Source organism: Zeugodacus cucurbitae, chromosome 5 (assembly GCF_028554725.1).
Source record: "Zeugodacus cucurbitae isolate PBARC_wt_2022May chromosome 5, idZeuCucr1.2, whole genome shotgun sequence".
In the NCBI taxonomy this organism is placed as follows: Eukaryota; Metazoa; Arthropoda; class Insecta; order Diptera; family Tephritidae; genus Zeugodacus; species Zeugodacus cucurbitae.
Window position 1 is genome coordinate 55,414,533 of NC_071670.1, and position 19,920 is coordinate 55,434,452.

At 31.9% G+C, this 19,920-nt stretch overlaps 2 protein-coding genes and 1 long non-coding RNA gene across 4 annotated transcripts in view; 1 reads left to right on the forward strand and 2 right to left on the reverse strand.

Annotated features, from left to right (window-relative positions):
- Positions 1–120: 120 nt before the first annotated feature.
- LOC105209040 (ubiquitin-conjugating enzyme E2 G2) lies at positions 121–2,475 on the reverse strand. Its single transcript, XM_011179191.3, has 5 exons — positions 2,159–2,475; positions 1,918–1,999; positions 1,683–1,801; positions 1,480–1,620; positions 121–1,200 (listed from the first exon to the last, which is right to left on the reverse strand). The coding sequence occupies exons 1-5, from the start codon at positions 2,199–2,201 to the stop codon at positions 1,082–1,084; spliced, it is 504 nt and encodes a 167-aa protein (XP_011177493.1). The 5' UTR covers positions 2,202–2,475; the 3' UTR covers positions 121–1,081.
- LOC128922273 (uncharacterized) lies at positions 1,795–2,392 on the forward strand. Its single transcript, XR_008471498.1, has 2 exons — positions 1,795–2,037; positions 2,118–2,392. It is a non-coding gene; the product is annotated as an uncharacterized LOC128922273 (long non-coding RNA).
- A 5,931-nt stretch (positions 2,476–8,406) lies between the features above and the next one.
- LOC105209041 (netrin-A) overlaps positions 8,407–19,920 on the reverse strand; it is a 155,875-nt gene continuing 144,361 nt past the window's right edge. Inside the window, exons 5-7 of one of the 2 annotated variants that reach the window (XM_011179192.3) lie at positions 11,049–11,114; positions 10,584–10,857; positions 8,407–10,460 (exon numbers count right to left, since the gene is read on the reverse strand). In XM_011179192.3, coding sequence (XP_011177494.2) covers positions 10,319–10,460; positions 10,584–10,857; positions 11,049–11,114 — 482 coding nt within the window. In that variant the 3' untranslated portion in view covers positions 8,407–10,318. The remainder of the gene's footprint in view (positions 10,461–10,583; positions 10,858–11,048; positions 11,115–19,920) is intronic. The other variant, XM_011179193.3, reaches the window with a different exon arrangement.

The window sequence follows — 19,920 nt, forward strand, 5'->3', positions numbered from 1 at the left end:
GAATTTTAAATCATCAAAAACCAATTAAGAAGTAATTAAACCAAGTTCGAATTCAAATACAAGTTTACCACCTAAGCATCAGCAATCCTTTAAACACACTTTTATTAAAACACATTTAATATTAAATATATACTTTGCTTATATATTTTTACGCACTAACATAGCAATTGAATGTCTGTGCTTGACTTTATTTATCTTATATCAATTTAAAAATAAGGTACTCAAAAATAATTCTCTTTATACATTTATAACTTTTTTTTTAATACATAAAAAACTGTGTGTTTGGGCTGAGTTTCAACAATTATTGCAAATAATTTCGAAAAGCAGTTAAAATTTATTTTTCTAAAAAGTGATTGTAGGCATAATTGTAATTGAAAGTTTTATATTTTTATCTACAGTACAGCCTATTAGAATAAGTATAGTATATTATACAAATGTTGATCATACTATCGGCGTCATAAAGCAAATATTTGAATTAAAGAGCATATTTACCTATAATTTCGTTAAGTTTTATTTTTCTTACTGTTTTAATGCGTTAAATCTAAACAATTATATATTTTACTTTATATAATTCAAATTTTCTATTTCGTTATATACTTATTTGTTTTTTTTTTACTATTGTTTTTATGTACATAACTGTATGTAGCATATAAAATAGTAGCAGTTCTCGAGCGTTTGCAAAATGCAACTGAGTTAAAAATACAGTACAGTTAAGGTGCGTAAAAGTTAGTTTGAAAATTTTAGGATTTGTGTAAGTTTAGTGTTGGAAAGTGTATAGAAAACTGTATATAAAAATCAAGATGCGAGAACTATATAAGTATATATATATAAATATTTCAGGAGCTTCAAACAAATAGATGCTTTTTGTCGCTGTTTTCAAACGCCATTTCTAAAATTTCGTTTGGTGTTAACTGATTTTAGTCGCGTGTTGTGTGTGTGTGTGGAGATGTCGGGCAACTGCAATTAACATTATTTCCTTGCATTATGTCGTGATGTTCGAATTAAAATCATATTGTGGAAGTAGTGTTGCAGTGTCCTTAATGTCGTCATCGCTTTGATTGCAGTCATTCTATTGGCTGTTTTATGATGGTATACCGAGTGTTTTACGCACTAAACGTTTGGCAATTTCGTTGAACTCTTCGCGTCGTTCACGCCACATAATAGCTGCATCTACGTTTGCACCCGATTCCGCGTTTGGCTCTGCAAGTTAAAAGTGATAAAATAATTTAAATTAGTTGTAATAAATGAATAAATTTGTAAATCCATATGTATATACTCTATATGACGTTGCATAAAAGCAATGTGTTAAAGTCTATACAACAAAAAATACAACAGCTTTAATTATAAAAGCATGTTGTATTTTAGTAGGAAGTATACGACAGTGGTCAATTTAGTAAAAACAATATAGTATAAATTATATGGTTGTTTCATAATCATATAAAAAAAAAACATTTTTAATTGCATTTCCGCCGCACTTACCTGCCAACATCGAAACAACACTTAGTAGAATTTTTTCCACGCTTTGCACTGGGCTCCACCGTTCGGCAGACAACTCGTAACCCATGGGATCATCACCAGGCGCATGTAATATTGATATGCAAACTCGACCATCGGCAAAAACTAAAAAAATAGAAACATATTCCTTAAGCATTTATATTTGGAATGTTGTTTATATAGCTTACTGTTGGGGTGGAACATGTCACAGGTGAATTTCATTTTCGGTGGGCTCAGCGGATAGTCTGGCGGAAATAAAAGACGCGCTGGAAATACGCCACCTTCAAAGCAAGTACCCTCGGGACCGCTGTATGTGATATTAAAAGAGGGAATAAGAAATAGTTATTTTCACTTAAAATACTGCTACATTTTCATTTTTAAATATTGTAATTATTTCCATATTTCCATAACAAATTGACTTACGCTATCAGCGCTTCCCACTCGAAAAAGTTGTCTTCACTTACAGGGCCAGCCACTATTCCTTCCGGTGGGTCCAGGGTCAATTCTATAAGTATGTAGTATAATGTATAACAATAGATTCAGGTAGGCGCTCTAAGTTGCATATATTATTCACTTTTTTTTTATATTAGCAAATTACGCAATTTGTTGATAAATTCTGTTAGTTGTCCAAATCGTCAACGAACTTTGGAATTTCATAACTTACGTTTGTATTCCGCCATAAGCCTTCGCAGCGCAGACCCGGCCATTTGTCACTTTTTATTTACAGCAACAATCGTCACGCACAATCCCAGTGGTTCGCTCGAACCCAAATCAGTCTTCAGCTGTTAGTAATGCTTTCGGCGGATGCCCGGACGTCTTACGACGTAATTTTTACAAATTGAATTGTGTTTTTTTATGTTTTAAATCGAATTAAATTAAACTATTGCCACACATTTAATTTTTTGTTGTTTTGCGACTTTCTACGAAGATTTTCAGAGCTCAACTCTTGTTGCCAGTCTTTTGTTGTTTGTCAGCGTAGTGTAGTGTGTTGCCAGATGGATGTGCTTGAGTTGAAAATGAACACAGCTATAATTGTTTTATAGTTTTTTGTAAACAATTTTATAATATGCTGCTGTAATATACGTAAAATATTTAGTTTGATTATTTATTAACATTTTCTCATTAAAAATAATAACAATAATTGCTGAATAGCAATGAAATCATATTTTTTATACAAAATAAGTGTATTTCTACAAATGTATATAAAAGTATGGCAGCACTAAGTATTCAATTAACGAAACAGAGATAAAAATTACAGCACAAAAGAGAATGTCAAAATATAAGAAAATGTCATTGATAGTTGTCTCCTATTGGTTATTGTCTTTGCTAAAATAACAGAATATGTGTTTGTCAAAGTAAAATTCCCGCTATTCCGTCGCGTCGCTGAAAAAATTTTCCGGTTCCCTTTTGTTGCTGAAAATTTCAGAATTATACTTTAAATAATTGTTTTAAATACGTGCAAAAATATGCAAAACTACAGTCTAGTGCTAGTGTATAAGTAGAAGTGAAGGGAAGTAGTTAGTTTATAAAATGTGTGTGTTTTCTGTTGTGTAGTCGCTATTGCCATATAGCGGAGCCCCACAATTTGTGCAAGGCTTTATAGTGCTTCATAAGTGGACCAAAGACTAGACATAAAAGTGTTCTGTGTTTATTATTCATATAATAATGAATTCGTAATATTTTGGACTTTCCGGCGTAAACGAGGAATAGTTAGCTGCAATTAGAAGTAAGCTGCCTTTGCTGCTTTAAGTTGTATGTATGTATGCCATTGAGGTTTTGCTTGTTTATCTGTGTAATATTAACTAAACGTTTTCTTTCTTTCAGGGTAAGCATTATAAAGAAGAATTAAATATATATATGTATATTCCCACTGGACGTTCTTTATGTTTAAATTTTAAGGTTATGATTATTTTCATTTTGGCAAATCAAATAATTACCCAGGTGTGTACGTATGCAAATGTAAATGCGAGTTTTAACTATGTATTTGATTGCAAATTGCAAAGTTGCAAAGCTGATATTATTTAAGTCGGTCAGTATCTGATTTTTTCTTAAGTATGTATTCTTTACATGCTCTACTGTTTAATTATATATATGTAAGCATATTACTTTTTATTATAGAAATTATACTGAATCAATATCGACATTGTTAGCTGTGTAATTTATTAATCTTATTCATTGATATAATGATTACTCCTGAAAATACTCGGGCATGTACTTCTGACGGAGTTATATGGCAACTTTTGAACTAGAAATTCAGCACTTCATTTCAAAAATTTGTTGTGAATTTCCTTAGAATCTATTAATGTATTTTTAAATTTTAAATGTGTTTAGTAATGAGTTCAGATGTAGATTTTAAATCAAATATTTTATGAGCTTATTGGACTGAAAAAGCCCGAGTTTTTGCTAAAAAATATGACCGAGATAAACTGAAAGTGATTCAAAAACTACAAAGTTGGTTTATAACCTTCTAGGTTTTAAATTAAATATTGTCAAAATGGCAATTGACATGCTTAATAAAAATTAGCGCATGGAAGTGTACTCCTTGCCTCCATATGTACATATATAAAAAAAGTACTCAACTTCTGCAGTGTCTACCTCTCTCCATTTATGATATGCAATGCGAATATAAACGAGAAATTAATGCAATAACTGCACTTACAAAACCAAACAAAAAAAGAAAAACGAATAAACACATGCCAATAAATGTAATGAAAGCCACAGCGAATGTAGATTTGGTCGAATTCCATAATAGTATGGGCTGAGATTGTACAGCAGCTGCTGCAGTTGTACGCGTGTATTGCTGCCACAGTGGCTGCCACCAAGGCATTGTTCATATGACAATTGTTGTGGTCGCTATGGAAATTATGAACAAATAAATGGATTTATTTCATTACCGTTGTGTGAATGGGGAAGGAGTTGGGAGCATAAATGCAAAAAAAAATATGTAAACCTATTTTCCGCGCACATTTGCACACATGTATATAGATATTTGCACATAAATGCATTTAATGCACCACTGCGTGTTGTTGGCGGAACCGGATGCAACGGATGTGTTTTACACCATTGCGGGTCGCGCAGGTGCTGCGACAGCGGACATGCCACCAGATAAGGGTTTGTCGGTGCATCAATATGCTACCACGGCTTTTAGCTGAGCCTGCCAAATCGATTAAAGCAACTGCTGTTGAGTTTATTGAATTAAAAAGTGCAACTGAAATTGTTTTCCAAATTTTCCAATTTCCATATTTTGCGCGGGATTGCACAGTGCATGCTTCGCCATGAGTTATTAGTGGCAGGCAATATTGCCTTCTGTGCCCACACTTTGTTGGCGGAAAATCGTTATGATTAATGTACCCGTTTTTGAATTATTTTCAATTTCATAACCATTATCGGCGCTGCCAAATGTGTTCCGCGTTGCTCAGGGCGTTAATTATAAAATCCTGTGCAATACAATATCAAATCGTTTGTGTGTGTAAATTTTTTTGTTTCAGATTTGCTATTATATTGGTTACACATTGTTTGCTGTTGAAGTGATTCTGAATTATTTGCATTCGTTTATATTCCTACCATTGTGAGGAGAGTACATAGATGTTGATAGTATTTTTTAATAAAGTTGAATGCTTTTGTATGCGCTCGGTTAGCCTCAAGCTTTAAATAACAATATAAAAATTTTGCTTTTTCGAAAGAACATTTTATTATATTTTAAAATAACTTGTTTTTTTAAATATAATTTAGTAAAATAAATATGTCTTCGTAAATAAAATTATATTTTATTTACAAGAGGAGTAATTTTCCAATTATAATACTCTCAATCGGTTGTTGCATTGGTATTCCTACAGGCTGTGCTTTGGTGAGGAAAAAAAGTATCCTTGTGGAATATTTTTAAACACATTTTCATAAAAGTGCTCGTATATATGTCTACATGTGACTATAATTATCTCCTCCTATTAAAAAAATGGCATACATGTTTTCCACAAACATATTTTACAGGTGTTGACCATTTTATGATTAAATTGCGGTTCATTGTGGCAGGCAATTTTTTTGCATATATAAATAAATGCTTGATGCATTATTTTCTCAGTTTCCAGGGAATATGCGTGAATTAATGGCATATAAACTGTATGTACATATTTATATTTGAGTAGAGTAATCGCCTTTTTACTGGCAATACATAAAATACATCAATTTGCTGTCAATATTCAGGCGATTAAAGCTATTCAAGCCTTTTACATAAAAAAGTATTTAATATTCCAATTAAAATAAAATTCAAAAAAAAAAAATAATGCAATTTAAATTATAATACTATCAGCACTTAATAAATAATTAATGCATTTTTTTGAAAATTATGATTTTAAAACTTATGTGATTACATTGTAAGGCATTCAAGATATCCATTTACGAATATTTATGAAAGCATATTAGGATTATTATCAAAAGTACTATGGGTCTACCTATAGGACTGCATGTTTTTTATTTGACTTATTTCAAGATTGAAGAAGGTTTTAATTTCATAAAGTAGCAGGAACCATAAATAACCAATTTTTCGACTCCAAAATTACTCTTCAATAAGCATTATTCTAAAGTCTGAGAGTAGAACAATGGGGCCAGATGCGTAAAAGATGCGAATAAATTTATAATTGTTTTATATATTTATGTCCAAGACAAGGACGTTTAACGTAGAAACCATAATTTTTCACATAGTCATCAAAATGAAAAGTTTTTCAATAAGACCCATCAAAAACGATTTGAGATATTAATGAAATTCTTTACTCCTATGAAATTACATTCGATGCCATTATGTATGGAACTCGATTTCTCATAACTCATAGCCCCCACGGACCCGCTTTCCGAAGTCCAGACGCTGAACACAATTTTCGACGGTTTTCAAGCATAGGAAATAGTCTAACGGCGTTAAATCGCACAAATTGACTGAGCCATTTCGTAAGATAACACGTTCACCTAAATTGGTTTGTAATAAATCGATTGCGACATTCGCTGTGTGTCTTGTGGCTGCGACCTGTTGGAACCACATATTGTCCAAGTTCATATCATCCAATTCGGGCTGAAAATATTCGGTTATCATTGTGGTGACTCATGGAGTACGTGTGGATTGCTACCTGACCAATAACGCATATTTTGCTTATTCACGAAGCCATTCAGCCAGATATGAGCCTCATCGCTGAAGATGATTTTTTGATAAAATCCGGAAAAATTTTTAAATTGTTGTGCAGCCCAAATCACGAACTTTCGACGATTCTGGTGGTCAAGCGGCTTCAGTTCTTGTATGGATGTTTTGATTTGATCTTGTAAGGATGTAGGCCAAGATCTTTTCGCAATGCTCGCCACAACGACGTCACAGAGATGTCCAAGGCTTGAGAACGACGTGTGAGAGACTGATTGGGGTCTTCCTTAATTGATGTGCTAGCGGCAGTAATATTCTCGACACTACGGGCACTTCTTTATCTCACTGGCTCGGGAACATTTTCTACGTTGCCTGTGGATTAAAATTTTTCCACTAGACACTCAATTGTTGATCTCATAGGACGATTATGACGATCATAAATTGGGCTTAGCGCTGTTAAAGTTGAGGCCACTGACTCCGAATTTCGTTAGTAAATTCTAATAATTTTGACTCATTGTTGGATCGCATTTCTTTCCATGATGAAATGGCAAACCTTGCTGAAGTGAAATGTCAAAAGTTCGAGAAAGAATATGGTGTCGTTTGCTGTTCCTATCGGTCTACTTTTGTAGCGTCCCTTTTGAAAAACTCTTTGTTTTGAAAACATATATCTCTCGAACCAATTAGACTAAAACTGTGAACTCTACACACGAGTCTTTTGAATGCATGTTGATTCAATTAATTCTGTCGGGGAACTCTCTAAGAAATTTGTGATCCCTTCTCTTTATATTTATAATTTGCTGCCTGTGCTGCTTAGCCCCTCCATAACTGAATAGTAACTCCGAAAAAAATACAAAAAAAGCAATTTTCAGTTTCAACTGTACATCATTAATATTTATTCGTTTTATTTATTTGCTGTGGACATTAAAACATTACACATTCAGTTTTGAAGTTAATGCATCCATTTGCTGACTTATTATGGTATATATAATGTTTTTATTTTTTTTTTTGTGCAAATGGTTAAGTAGAGTGGCCGAAATTCGAAGCGATTTCAACAGTTGCTGCATTTTTCATTAACATTTTTATTGATCAACATTTGTGAATTTTGCGCAACTCGTACATTATACAAATATTTTAGTAAATATTATATTAAAGAATAATAATTGGTCATCACCATAACCAATATCACCAATATTGGGTTAAATAAATTATTTTTATATAAAAAAAAAAAATAAATAAAAAAATTAAAAATATTATTATTATATTTTTTTTATTATTTTTTAATGAGTTTTATTAGCTTTAAGTCGCTTACACGGTTAAATAAATAATTATTTGTTAACATTTATAAAAGAAATTAGCTTTTTAGTATTGGTATTTAGCGTTTAGCATTTACATTGCCAATAGTTGTGCCATTTATATGTGTTAATTTTTATTATTGCTTGTTTTTTGTTTTTTTGTTTTTAATTTTAAATGCACATTTATATATATATTTATTAATAATAATAATAAAACTATTTGCTAACATATTTTTAATTAATAATATAATTTATTTTTGATTTTTTTTTTGTTCTTTTTTGTAACTTATGCTTGTGTTCACCCTAATACTATGTAAGTACATTATATATTAATTTCAATATTTAATACTTTTATTGTGCGGTGTGTTAAACATTATTGCTTTTTCGTACATTTGATTTTAGTTGCCATTTATTTTGTTATTTATTTATGTATGTATGTAAGTATATTGTAAATATTTAGTTGTGTTTGTGTATAGATCGATTTTTATTTATTTTAAATTATTTTATTTTTTTAAGTTTATTTTAGGTAATTTATTGGCGCATTATTTATTGTTCCAGTTCTATTTAATTCACATATGTATGTATGTATGTATTTACTACTATGTTTATGGTTTTCTATGTTTGCTATATAGGATCTGTGTGTGATTGGACTAAAATATTAATAGTGTTTCGAGTAAATAGTTATGGCAAAATGTATGGCATGAAATCTAATCGCTAAATGCTGGGCAAAAAAAAATGCATTTCTGCTTAGGAATTTAAGAAATTTATAAAAAAAGCACTTCATTAAGCAGTTCTTGCTTGAAAAAGTCCAAATTTGTTTAGACAAGTAATGAAGAAACTAATTTTTGTAATATATTTCATTATAAGTGTTTAGCTTTGCCTTTCCTGTATCATATGCTTTTAGTTGTTTATGGAGCTTTTGATCCGAATATGAATTTTGTTGTTTCTCGTACTGAGCGAATAATTGCTTAAAGCTTCCTCAGCTTTAAAAAAGTTCAAAAGTTAAGTGAAAGCTCTGCAAAAAGCTCGGTTTTGATTTGACATTTTGAAAGTTTTGATTTTATCATATTTATGTATAATAAAGAAGTTATTTTTGTATAAAATTCATTTAATTTTTTTCAAGTGATTTTACGAAAGCTTGTTGCAAAAGATTTCGAAAGCTTTTTTGTTTTATGACAATTTTTTTGGAATTTTTTAGATGATATTAATGTATTTTGAGTTTGACTTAAAATGTTGCGAAAAATGATTTTCAGGCCACGCTTTTATATTTATTCAAAAGCACAACGCTTTGTATGACTTCGACTGCTTTCTTTAGTTTGGAACGGTTGATTATTAATTGACGATTAGTTGAAAGATTTCTCTGAAGAATATTTTATGAAAATGAAATAAATGTTCTTGTAGAGCTTTTAATATTATTGAAGTTGGTGATCGTATGCTTTCGAAAGCTTTTAAAAGCTTGACAAAGCAGCAGTGTGGTGGAAGGCATTAAACTTGATGACCTTTAAAAGCACCCCAATATTAATAGGGTGATCGTATGAAAGCTTTTAAAAGCTTGACAAAGCAGCAGTGTGGTGGAAGGCATTAAACTTGATGACCTTTAAAAGCTCGCTATTATTAATATATTCAAGCTAAAATTTTTGCGTTTTTTTTTTAATTTTTTTAACATTTCGACCAAGTTTTTGCTTTTCTCATCATAACTTTTTTTGTTCTAAAAAAGCTTCTGATTTTTAATTTGATAAAAATGTGTAATAATCGAGAATACTTTGGTAAATAAAAAATGCCTTCATTATTTTTTAGCGATTTTTGCTTTATATTAAATATTTATGTATATTAAATGATATTATCAATATTTTACAAAAGTTTGAAAAAGTTAATATTCTTCAAAATTATTTATTTAAACTTAAATTTATTATTTTTTCATTTTAAAACTAAATCAGTGTTATTGCCAAATTAAAAAAAAATATTACAAAAAAATACTATAACTAAAAATTAAAAAAAAAAATTAATTAAATATAAAAAAGTTAAATAAAGTACAAAAGTAGTTTAAATCATTGCAACTTTTTTCGTGTTTTTTTTGTCAAATTTAAATACCATTAAAAATATTTTTTTGTTTTTACACCGCGAAAAATTAACATTTTCATTCAGTTGCATACATTTACGTATAGATTTCCTGCTCATATACACAAATATATGTATATGTATGTATGTGTGTGTATGTTAATCGGTTTATTCGACTTTGAATGCATTTAAGTAGTTTTGCCTTAAAAACTATTTCAAATTATCATTATTATATTATAAATACAAATACATTTAAAATATGCGCATTTTGTGTACGTATATGTGTGTGTGTGTGAGTGTTTTCAAATTTTTAATTTTTCTGATTTTTATTTTAATTTTTTTGCTCAAATTCACTTTACTGACACGTTCGCGCACGTCGCTGGAAGCGTTTCATACGTCTATACCATTCATCCTTCCACTCGATCACAATGGAACGCGGACCGATGCCAAGATAGCCCGGTGGCGATTCCGAATCCCTGCCCAGTATCAGATAGGAGCTGTGTATTAGAAAAAAAATAAATAAAAAAAAAATAATTTCACTATTTAGATAACGGTATATTTGGAGAGTGAAATGTTTCCTCTTGTTTTCTACTTCTTCTTTATCTTTTCATTTGACTTACCGATTCATTTTGATTCTGGGACAACGACATTCGAGATTCTTAATTGGTATGATCCAGGTCAAAGGACCCCGTTTTAGGATTGTATTCGTTGTTGCGTACTCGAGTGGGGTACGCTTGAAGATCGCCTGTATTTGTATATCGTATTTTACCGTTTCGGGTGTGTTGTCCTCCGTTTCGTCGTCGGGATCCATTTGTTGATTTTCTTTGGTGTATTGTTCGCTGCTGCTCGTTACTTCCGTACTCGATTCGCGGCCAACCACTTTCGCCATTATTGCTGGTAGGGGAAAACAAATTTAATGATGGAAATTAGAAATATTTCGAATGACATGAAGAAATATTTATTGATTCTTGTAGTTTTGAGTAGTCAGTTATAGATATAACTAGATATTCAATTTGTTTTTTTTTATTAACATTAAGTTTTGAGTGAAAGCTTTTTCGGAGCTTTCAAAGCTCATATATACTCACCGTAATCTCTTTTGCAGAATTTGTTGAGGTTTAACCTTTTTGTGCTTATTTTGCATCTTTCGCATTCTGAAAGTAAAATAGATATATAATTTAGTAAGTACCGTTACAAAAGTTGATAATAATTGTTAATGGAAATATTTTCTAAAATTTTTTTAAAGGTTATTAAGAAGCAAAAACATATAGTGGTGCAATAAAAAACGATAAAACAGCAGAAGAAATGATAATCCATAATTTTGTCATGTCTTGAGACTCATTGAAGTTGATTGCTTTGATTCTTTTAATATTGGATATTGAAATTAGAAATTTTCAAACTTTACTTTAAGACTGTTTTGTAAAACTCTGAGACTGTTTTATAATAAAATCCAACAAAAGGCAAAATTTATATTTTTTTGAAAATTTTCCTTTAAATTTTGGTTTTTGTTGTTGTAATGTTTTTCCAAATATCTTCTTATTATCCTTCCTCTTCTATAAAATTAAATGCCTCAACGATTTTTTTGCATACAACAACAAAAGTTCGGAAATAATTCAATTTCAACTCAATGGCCAACAAAAGACGTCAATCAGTGGCCAATTGAGACATGTGGAAATGTTTCGAACTAATTGCAACAATGCCGAAACATAAAATGCAGCAAATGTACATATCTACATACATACATATATGTATAACTGTATAATAGCTAGCACGGAAGCCTCCAATGAATAAAAGTAAAAGTTACATGGCATGTGTACTGAAAGGCTAAAAACAAAAAAACAACAAAACAAATTACATTTTAAATTTAAATACAATTCAATTACCAATGCCAATTAGCTCGAGGGCGAGTATAGCGGTAATGTGGCTGTGGCATGCAATTTGCCGATTTTTTTTATTTGCTTATTTTTGTTTTGTTTTCTTGTCTTTTGCAAGAGCGGTGTTTTTAAAATATACAAAAGAAACTAAAAATATTGCAGAAATGTTTTTCTTTCGATTTGGGCACTTTTTTTTACTGAGCGGAAATGAGCATCCTTTTATATGTAAATGTTCGGTTATAAATAGCATAATTTTTATGCCAAATAGTTTTTTATTTAGTGGATTATATCGAATATGATATTTTCTAAAATATTTGATTTCGATTCGTTAAATTGGCGAGAGTGGCGACTCGAACAGCAAACTGTTATAAATCAAAAAGTCTGGTATAAGCAAGCAGAGTTAGAATAGTCAACTGTTATACCACTTAAATATAAAATCCTTTCCAAAATACCGTTATATGTCAGGTGAACGTGAGCCTCGTTTTGAAATCGTATAAACAACTGGTATAATTTCCATAAAGTGGTATAATCAAGTTGATATAAACTATTCAGCGATTATACCACTTTAATGAGATATCATACCTTCCAAAAATACAGTTATATGTCAGGTGAACGTCGGTCCCTTTTGAAAATCGAGTTGAGAAAGCATATTCATCGGTTATACTACTTTAAGTAGGCATCAGTCCTTCAAATAATTCCGTTGTATATAAGATAAATGTGGGACACGTTGCTTAATTTTTAATATAGCTGGATAAGATACGGTTAACTTATCGTACCTAGGGCATATACACTACACTACACCCTAGTTTTGTCATATGTGTAAGTTTTTCCCCTTTTTGTACTTCGACCCAATTTTCATCTAGACCTATATTCTTGAAGAAGTAAAACAAATATCATTTGTAATGATCAAACAGCTTACTATGTTGTATCTCAATGGCAGGAGCTACTAAAATATGTATGTTGACTGAATCATTTCAACACATCTAATTTATTTCTTGCAACACATACCTGAACTTGATAGTTGAAATGGCAGTAAGAACAATCTTAATATGTGTACTAAGAGATGACGACAAATTAACACATAATTAGACTAGAGTGATAGTAGACGCAATCTCAAATCAATCAGCTGAGCTTTAGCTAGCTTTGCGAAAGCTTTCATTCACTAGAAAGTCAAAATTTTATTTCACAGCTCATTTGAATGTTCATTAACATACATTTTACATTTTATTAAGTTGATGCAACACTGTTGCCTTACTTCTTCTCACAAATATACATATTACGTCACTTATCTAAAGCTTTTAACTAAACAACTCAATCAATTGGTGAGCTAATAAATCGAAGAAGCTTTCATTTTTCACAGCAAATTGTTTAAATTAATTGCTTTCATTTCTCTAGTTCCTATTTACAGATTTTTTGTAATATTTATTCATGCTTTGTAATTAGTTTGTACTAAAAAAATAAGAAAAAAATATATTGATGTAAAGAAAAAACACATTTCACTCAAAAATTTTGAAATAAAAATGCTAAATAATTACTTTCAGCAAAAAAAAATATTTAAATTTTCACATATGGAATTTTTCAAATAATTTACGATTTTCCAACTTGATGAATTACATAAATTTCTCTTGCGAAAGCGTTTGGAAATAGGAAATCACTCAAATTGAGTGTATTTACGGCTGAGTAATAAAACAAATATTTTATAGACCATAAATGCAAATTATGTACACAAATTCCTTTTAAAAAACAGGAAAACAAAATAGCCCTAGCTTTATAATACACTCTCCACTGTAATTCTAATAAATTGCATAGCAAACACTTTACATTACGCCGCAAAACGCTGAAATCAAAGCGAAACTACAACAACAAAATTCACCAAATATTTATTTAACTGCGCAGGTTAAGAGCTTCTGGCACTTAAAATGCGTTTTTATTACAGAAATTAACTAATGCAATGCGCTGGAAGAAGAAGAAGCAACAACAACAATAAAAACAACAATAACTCAAAGCACATAAAACACGCGTGTGCAACAAGCTTTTTCTAATGTTCAAGCAAAAAACCGGAGAATTTATCGATTTGCTGGCAGTAAATATTTGTTTATTGTTGTTGTTGCTGTTGTTCGTTTTGTACCTTCCCTGCCGCAATGTGGCCCACCAATTATCTGTTGCACTGTTAACTGCTGTTGATTTTTATCTTTTCTCTCAATTAGCTGCATGCTGATTGGAACAATAAATTGCGCTATTTATTGACTCACTCATCTAAAAAATATGCACACGCACACACACATACATATGCATATGCCTTAGAATCCCACAAAAATCACAGAATTAGAGCAATAGTGCTATGGCCACAAAAGCAAACAACAACAATAAAAAATAGCAGCAACCAAATTAGAACAACAATCATGTGCATTAGCTTGCTGCTGTTGTTGTTGTATTATATAAGTATGTGTGGCCTGTATTCACTCAAGAATCACCTAAATTGGCATCACTTTCGTAGCTGCGGCGCTACAGAAAACATTTCAACGCCTGACATTTGAGTGTTGGTTTGTAGTTATATGAAAGTTCAGGGGGGCGTTACATGCTTTCCACACGCTCTGCTAAGTGTCGCTGCCTGCTGACAGTCAAGTTGACAATCTGTCCGCCCCAGAATGCACATCAGCACACTCGTCTTTTTTGTATGAATGTATGTCTGTATGTTTGTATGTGACTGCATTGACATTTTTTTTTAGAATTAGCATCGACACGGCCTATCAATGCTTACAATTCAATTTGATCGCTTGAATTGCAGCCAATTCAACTTTGGAGAATGCCAGCATGCAATATAGGAATACTTCGAAGTGAGTCATTTGAAAAGCATCTAAACAAAATTTACGAGCATGTGACATGTGGATGTGATTGTGGTGTATAAATAATAAAATTTGAATGGAAAATGAAAAACTCATTGAATTATTTGACTAAATTGGGAGTACTTCTCTTAAGAGGTATATTCGACGAAAGGGTTAAAAAAATATGGTGATTTTTGTTGATATTAGTATTTTCTACGATACCTAAGTGACCTCTTCTTTATCGAACAAAACTTCTTTCTTTTCGGTGTTAGCTTGATTTATTTCCGTCAGTAAATCTGAGACAGTTTAACTAGGAAATATGATAAGATTTATACTCTACCTAACAACTCGTATACAAATATTATTGACATGGAAATCTCTCCGATATGTTGAGTTGATAAGAGTCCTTCTATTTTTAATGGGTTATATACATATGTTGAGGTGCGGGAAAATCGGGAAAAAATTTATTTTCTGTTGAGGTATGTTGCCATATTTTTATTTGAATTCTTGGTATACATCTTTCGTAGTACAATGTCTAATCTGTAAAATCAAAGAAGCTTGCCATGAAAAGCATAAAATCAAACAAATTTCGTTTATATGGCGTTCTTGATAGGGATGCAAACATCGTAAAATGAAACATCGATGGTTCGATGTATCGATGTTTCTTCAAAACCCATCGAAATCAAAAACATCGGCCATTAAAACATCGATACATCGAAACATCGATGTATTTTTGAACTTTTTTAATTTATTTTAAATTTAGTGTGAAAAGCTAAGGGATACAGAAGCAGAAGCATAAATAAATGAAATGTAGTACGCCTTAAGTTGATACATTTTATTTCACTTAGCATTATATGTCTGTTAAAGTTTTTTCTCAATAAATAAGAGAATTTCAAAACAGCGACATGGAAAGTTTTTTCACTGTCATTTCTTTTTGATTTTACTTCGGCGTGATAGTTGCCCTGGGTTTAGAAAACAGTCGTTTACTCGGCACTGAAGAGGCTACAATGTCTAAATATTAATAAGCCTATTTATAAAACTCCGGAAACACAGTATTCATGTCAACCCAAACTCTATTGGCTTCTGATTGGTAGGGGTAACAGCCGAGATACACTTTCTCTTCAACCTTCCGTCCCTGTAATTGTAGATAAATTTGACAGCTTACATTTCACCTTTTGGTGGACCAAATGTTTATTCTTGTTCCAAACATCAAACGAGTATTCTGTTTCACACTCATCCGAAGATTCCGTTGTATCAACGCGATTAATTTTCTATGAAACAAAATAAAAGTATTTCCTTTAGCCCTAACATCTTTGAAATGAACTAATTTGAATCTCTGATCAAACGCAGTAGCCTACGCCAGAATTATGTAAATTGTATAAATAAATCATAAAAGTAACCGCAGTATTGTCCAATCGGACATTCCCTTAACGAATTCTCCGTATTTTACTTTAAATCTAATTTCAATGTCATAAAGCGTATCCAAATAGAGGGTTTCGGGTTAATACCCGAAAAAGTGTGAAGTAAAATTTTTATATAAAACATCGTTGAAAGTGACATCGATGCTTTTTGACGAAAACATCGATGTTTCAAAAACATCGATACATCGTTTGCATCCCCAGTTCTTGAACGATTCATCGAAATGAGACATCTTTTTCTGCAAACGGGAACGATTTTCTCAAAAAGCCAAATTTTTTCATCTGATAAAATGTATTGAAAAACTCAAAACATTGGTATGAAAATTTAAACGAAAAAATGAAATCTTTCAAGGACACGGCAAATAAATTTCGAACAATTAATGAAAAAGAAAAACAAAAAAACCGATTTCAACATATATAACGCCTTAAGTTGTTGTATAGTAAATTATTGTAAATATTAATCAGGGCCGTTTTGGCGCATATTCAGTTTTAAAAGTACACTGCTTTCACCTTTTCATGGATTCTGGTAATATACCATAGATCCACGGTTTTTTTTTTTAATGTTGATCAAATCCTCATAACTATTTAATATTTCAAGAGGATTGAAGATTTTTTCAATTCAGAACGATGTTGTATTTTTTAATGGCTTGAAACACACTTTTGTTTGGCTAGATTTGATTTTATCATTCAACACAGTTGTCATCGAGGACGATCTTTCCACTTTTCAATACGATATTTGTGTGTTGGCCACTTTTCAGAATGGTTATGGAATAATGGCTAACTTATTATAATATTAGTTTGAGATTTCTTCAGCTAAGAAACACGAAAAATTTGCCCAACATTTTTTTTATTAACTTGTGTGAATGAGTTGAATAATTTACTTCATTATTAGAAAATTTACATACTAAAAAATTTATTTTAAATTATTATTGAAGTGTTGCCAGATATTTTATTGAAAAAATCAAATTCTACTTTATATTGAAATATTTATGCGAATTTAATTTATATAATCATATCTAGTGCCATTATTCGGGAAAATCGAGGAATGGTGACCAAATTGTGTCTTGATTTGAAGTAATCCTCTCAGCTTAAACATATTAGATTTCGACTTCGTCTTCTTAAAGTTTGGGTATTAAAAAGAAATATGCTGTTTTAGCTTTTCTGAAGAAAGTACTAACTTAAGACACCTTACTATCACAAGAGACTTTAAAGAGCAGAAAAAATAATATACGAAGTACCAACAAAGCCCCTACCCAAGTGAACATCACCAACAGAGAGTAGAACAGGAAAACTTTGCAAAGGAGCCGCCATCAATGCTTAGTATTTGGAGCGAAAACAGCGCAATAATGCTGCAAGAGCGACTTGGGACATGTTTAAGTGAATTACATGAATGCATTTAATATTCTTTGTTTTACAAATTTTTAATGGCGCACTAACTTTTGCAGGGGGGCTAGAGCTAACAATTTACATTTGTGCTTACTTTTCAAAGTGCCAACGCTTTCAATTACATTTAATTGTTGTGGCAATGCGCAAGAAAGAGGCGAGACCGAAGCAAAAAAGTGCAACTCTCAGTTTGAGAGCGACAAATGATAATTACTGCAGCTTGCAGAAAGCTATTAACGGCGTTAAAGTGCAATGCGAGCGACTGTTTGTCTTCATACTCAACGAAGTGGTATAAAATAGAATAATTCTCAGAAATTTGTCTCACTTTCACAAATATTTTTCAAACTTTTTGGTGAAAAGTTTCGCCTTGCGGCGGCATGCCACAAGTGTGCTCGCAAACTATAATTTAATCTTCATCAAAGCGTTGCTCGAGCGTCTGCCTCTTAAGTGGTTTGCTGAATTTATTAAGTGTTATATACACTTAAGTTCCCGCCAACTGATATTTGTTTGCTAAATTCTTCTTATAATCATAAATATTTGTTGCGAATGCGCTTTTCCTTGCTTTCGTTTTGCATAAGTTGGAAATAATCGTTGCACTAGCATCTAAACTAACCGCATAACTGCATAATTCATAGCTAAAAATGCAACTTCCTCACTTTCATAACGCACTCTCTGCTACGCCGTTTTTTGCTCTCTGCGGAGCAGGACCTTTTCATGTCCAGCAGACAAGAAATATTTCATTTTGAAACTTATTTTAAATTTCATTCTTGCGCTTTCCCTCCTGCTTTTTCCTTCTGTGATTCTTGTCCTTTGTGCCTTGGCTGCTGTTCTACTTTACCCGTTAACTTGTGGCGTTACAGTTTGCTTTGCATTTAGGAAGTTGCCCCTTTTAGTGCGCCGTGCTCTCATTTCACTCACTCACTCACTTTTAAAGTTGACTAACATTGTTTTTTTCCTCTTTACAACTATTGTTGGTTTTTATTTGTCGTGTAAATAATACAAATGGAGTTTGTTTTTCATTAGCCGTGCGATTATTCATGTGACGAGTTAGTTTGTGTTTGTCTGTGTGTGCTTTGACAAAGTGAATATTTTAGTTGAAAGTGTAAGTAAATTGGAATAAGTAAGTTATATTCTAGTTTAAGGGAGCTTATTTGTCTTTTGTTGATTTTGAAAGTGGTATAATGCTTGTTGCTGGAATACTTTGAAGTTGGGGGAGAAGGAAATTTTCTTCCAGCATTTGAAAAAAGTCTGCAAAATTATGTCGAGGTACTGTTATCCAATTTTAGATTCTTTATTCGATACATCTAAGAATACTGCAATCTCAATAGAAGCAAAATAAAACTATTTTCATTCAACAGCATACAAAGTGTGTTCAAAAAATAACGGGAATTTAGAATTTCGAGGGTTTGGTGAGTCCAATTGTTAAATATTTTTATTATGTTGAAATATCCTTGAAGTATGATGAGGTTGTCAGCTGTATTTATTGCGTAATTTGCTGTAGCAGCCGCTAAAGTTAGACGCGCTTGGCATTTATGAGCTTGGCGATTTCACAATTCGTGAATTTTTGACCAAAAACAGTACTGAAACATTCTAAAATTACATTGATTACTTGTTAATTTTCTACTTTCTCTTTTTTGGAGAGAATCTCCAACCTAAGCTAATCTATTTTTTAGTACTGGATGAACTAATTGTTGAATTAAAATCTGGTTCTGTTTGAGATAGGTAGATCCAACTGTTATGTGAACGAATAGTTTCTAGTTATTGGTTGTTCTCTCCGTTCTATATAACCTTATATGTAATGTCAGGCCTTAACACTTTTCTTATAATTTTGCGCAGACTATTAAATACAATTCGTTGTGAACTCATGGTCACCCCCCTTGAAGCGCCCTGAACCTGCTACAAATATGCAGGCAAATATTCGCGCGGTTGTTTAAGAAAGTGCGATCCAAGGAATGTTTGTCTTGATCTCGCAAAGGCGGGGGCAGAAGAAAGATATGAGCCGATTCTACCGCATCCTCTTCTAGGGAGCTTCTACAGTTTAATCTAACAGCGTGGATCCCGATAGGACAAGGGCCAGTTAAAACTCTCACAACCAAGAAGAGATGGGCTTGATTAAGGTCTAAGACCTCCCTACACCTCTTGAGATTCGCCCTAGAGCAGAAGGATTTGGAAACTGCGTAAGTCCAAGTGGCTGACCAGCACTTGCCCAGTTGTGCTAAGGCCCAACCGTCCAGCGGTAAACCACAATTGGATAGCGGTGCCCATACTTGTTTCCTTACAAGTTTATCAGCCGATTTCCGCGATTCTTCTATGGCCAGTCTAATCGTGAAGATAAGCATTCCTTAACCAACATTAAGCACGCAGTTATCGAACTCAACGGTAGTACCGCCGCACTATTATCAGGTTTACACCACACTAAAATGGATAGTGTCTATAAAGTGGATCTGGACCTATTTCTGG

What these genes read in the sequence shown, in the direction of transcription:
- LOC105209040 (XM_011179191.3), bottom strand. Translation starts at nt 2,201, where the DNA reads ATGGCCGGGTCTGCGCTGCGAAGGCTTATGGCGGAATACAAAC. An exon ending in GCTTATGGCGGAATACAAAC is followed by an intron (nt 2,000 to 2,158) that starts GTAAGTTATGAA and finishes ACATACTTATAG; the next exon opens with AATTGACCCTGGACCCACCG. An exon ending in TGTTGTTTCGATGTTGGCAG is followed by an intron (nt 1,201 to 1,479) that starts GTAAGTGCGGCG and finishes TTTAACTTGCAG; the next exon opens with AGCCAAACGCGGAATCGGGT.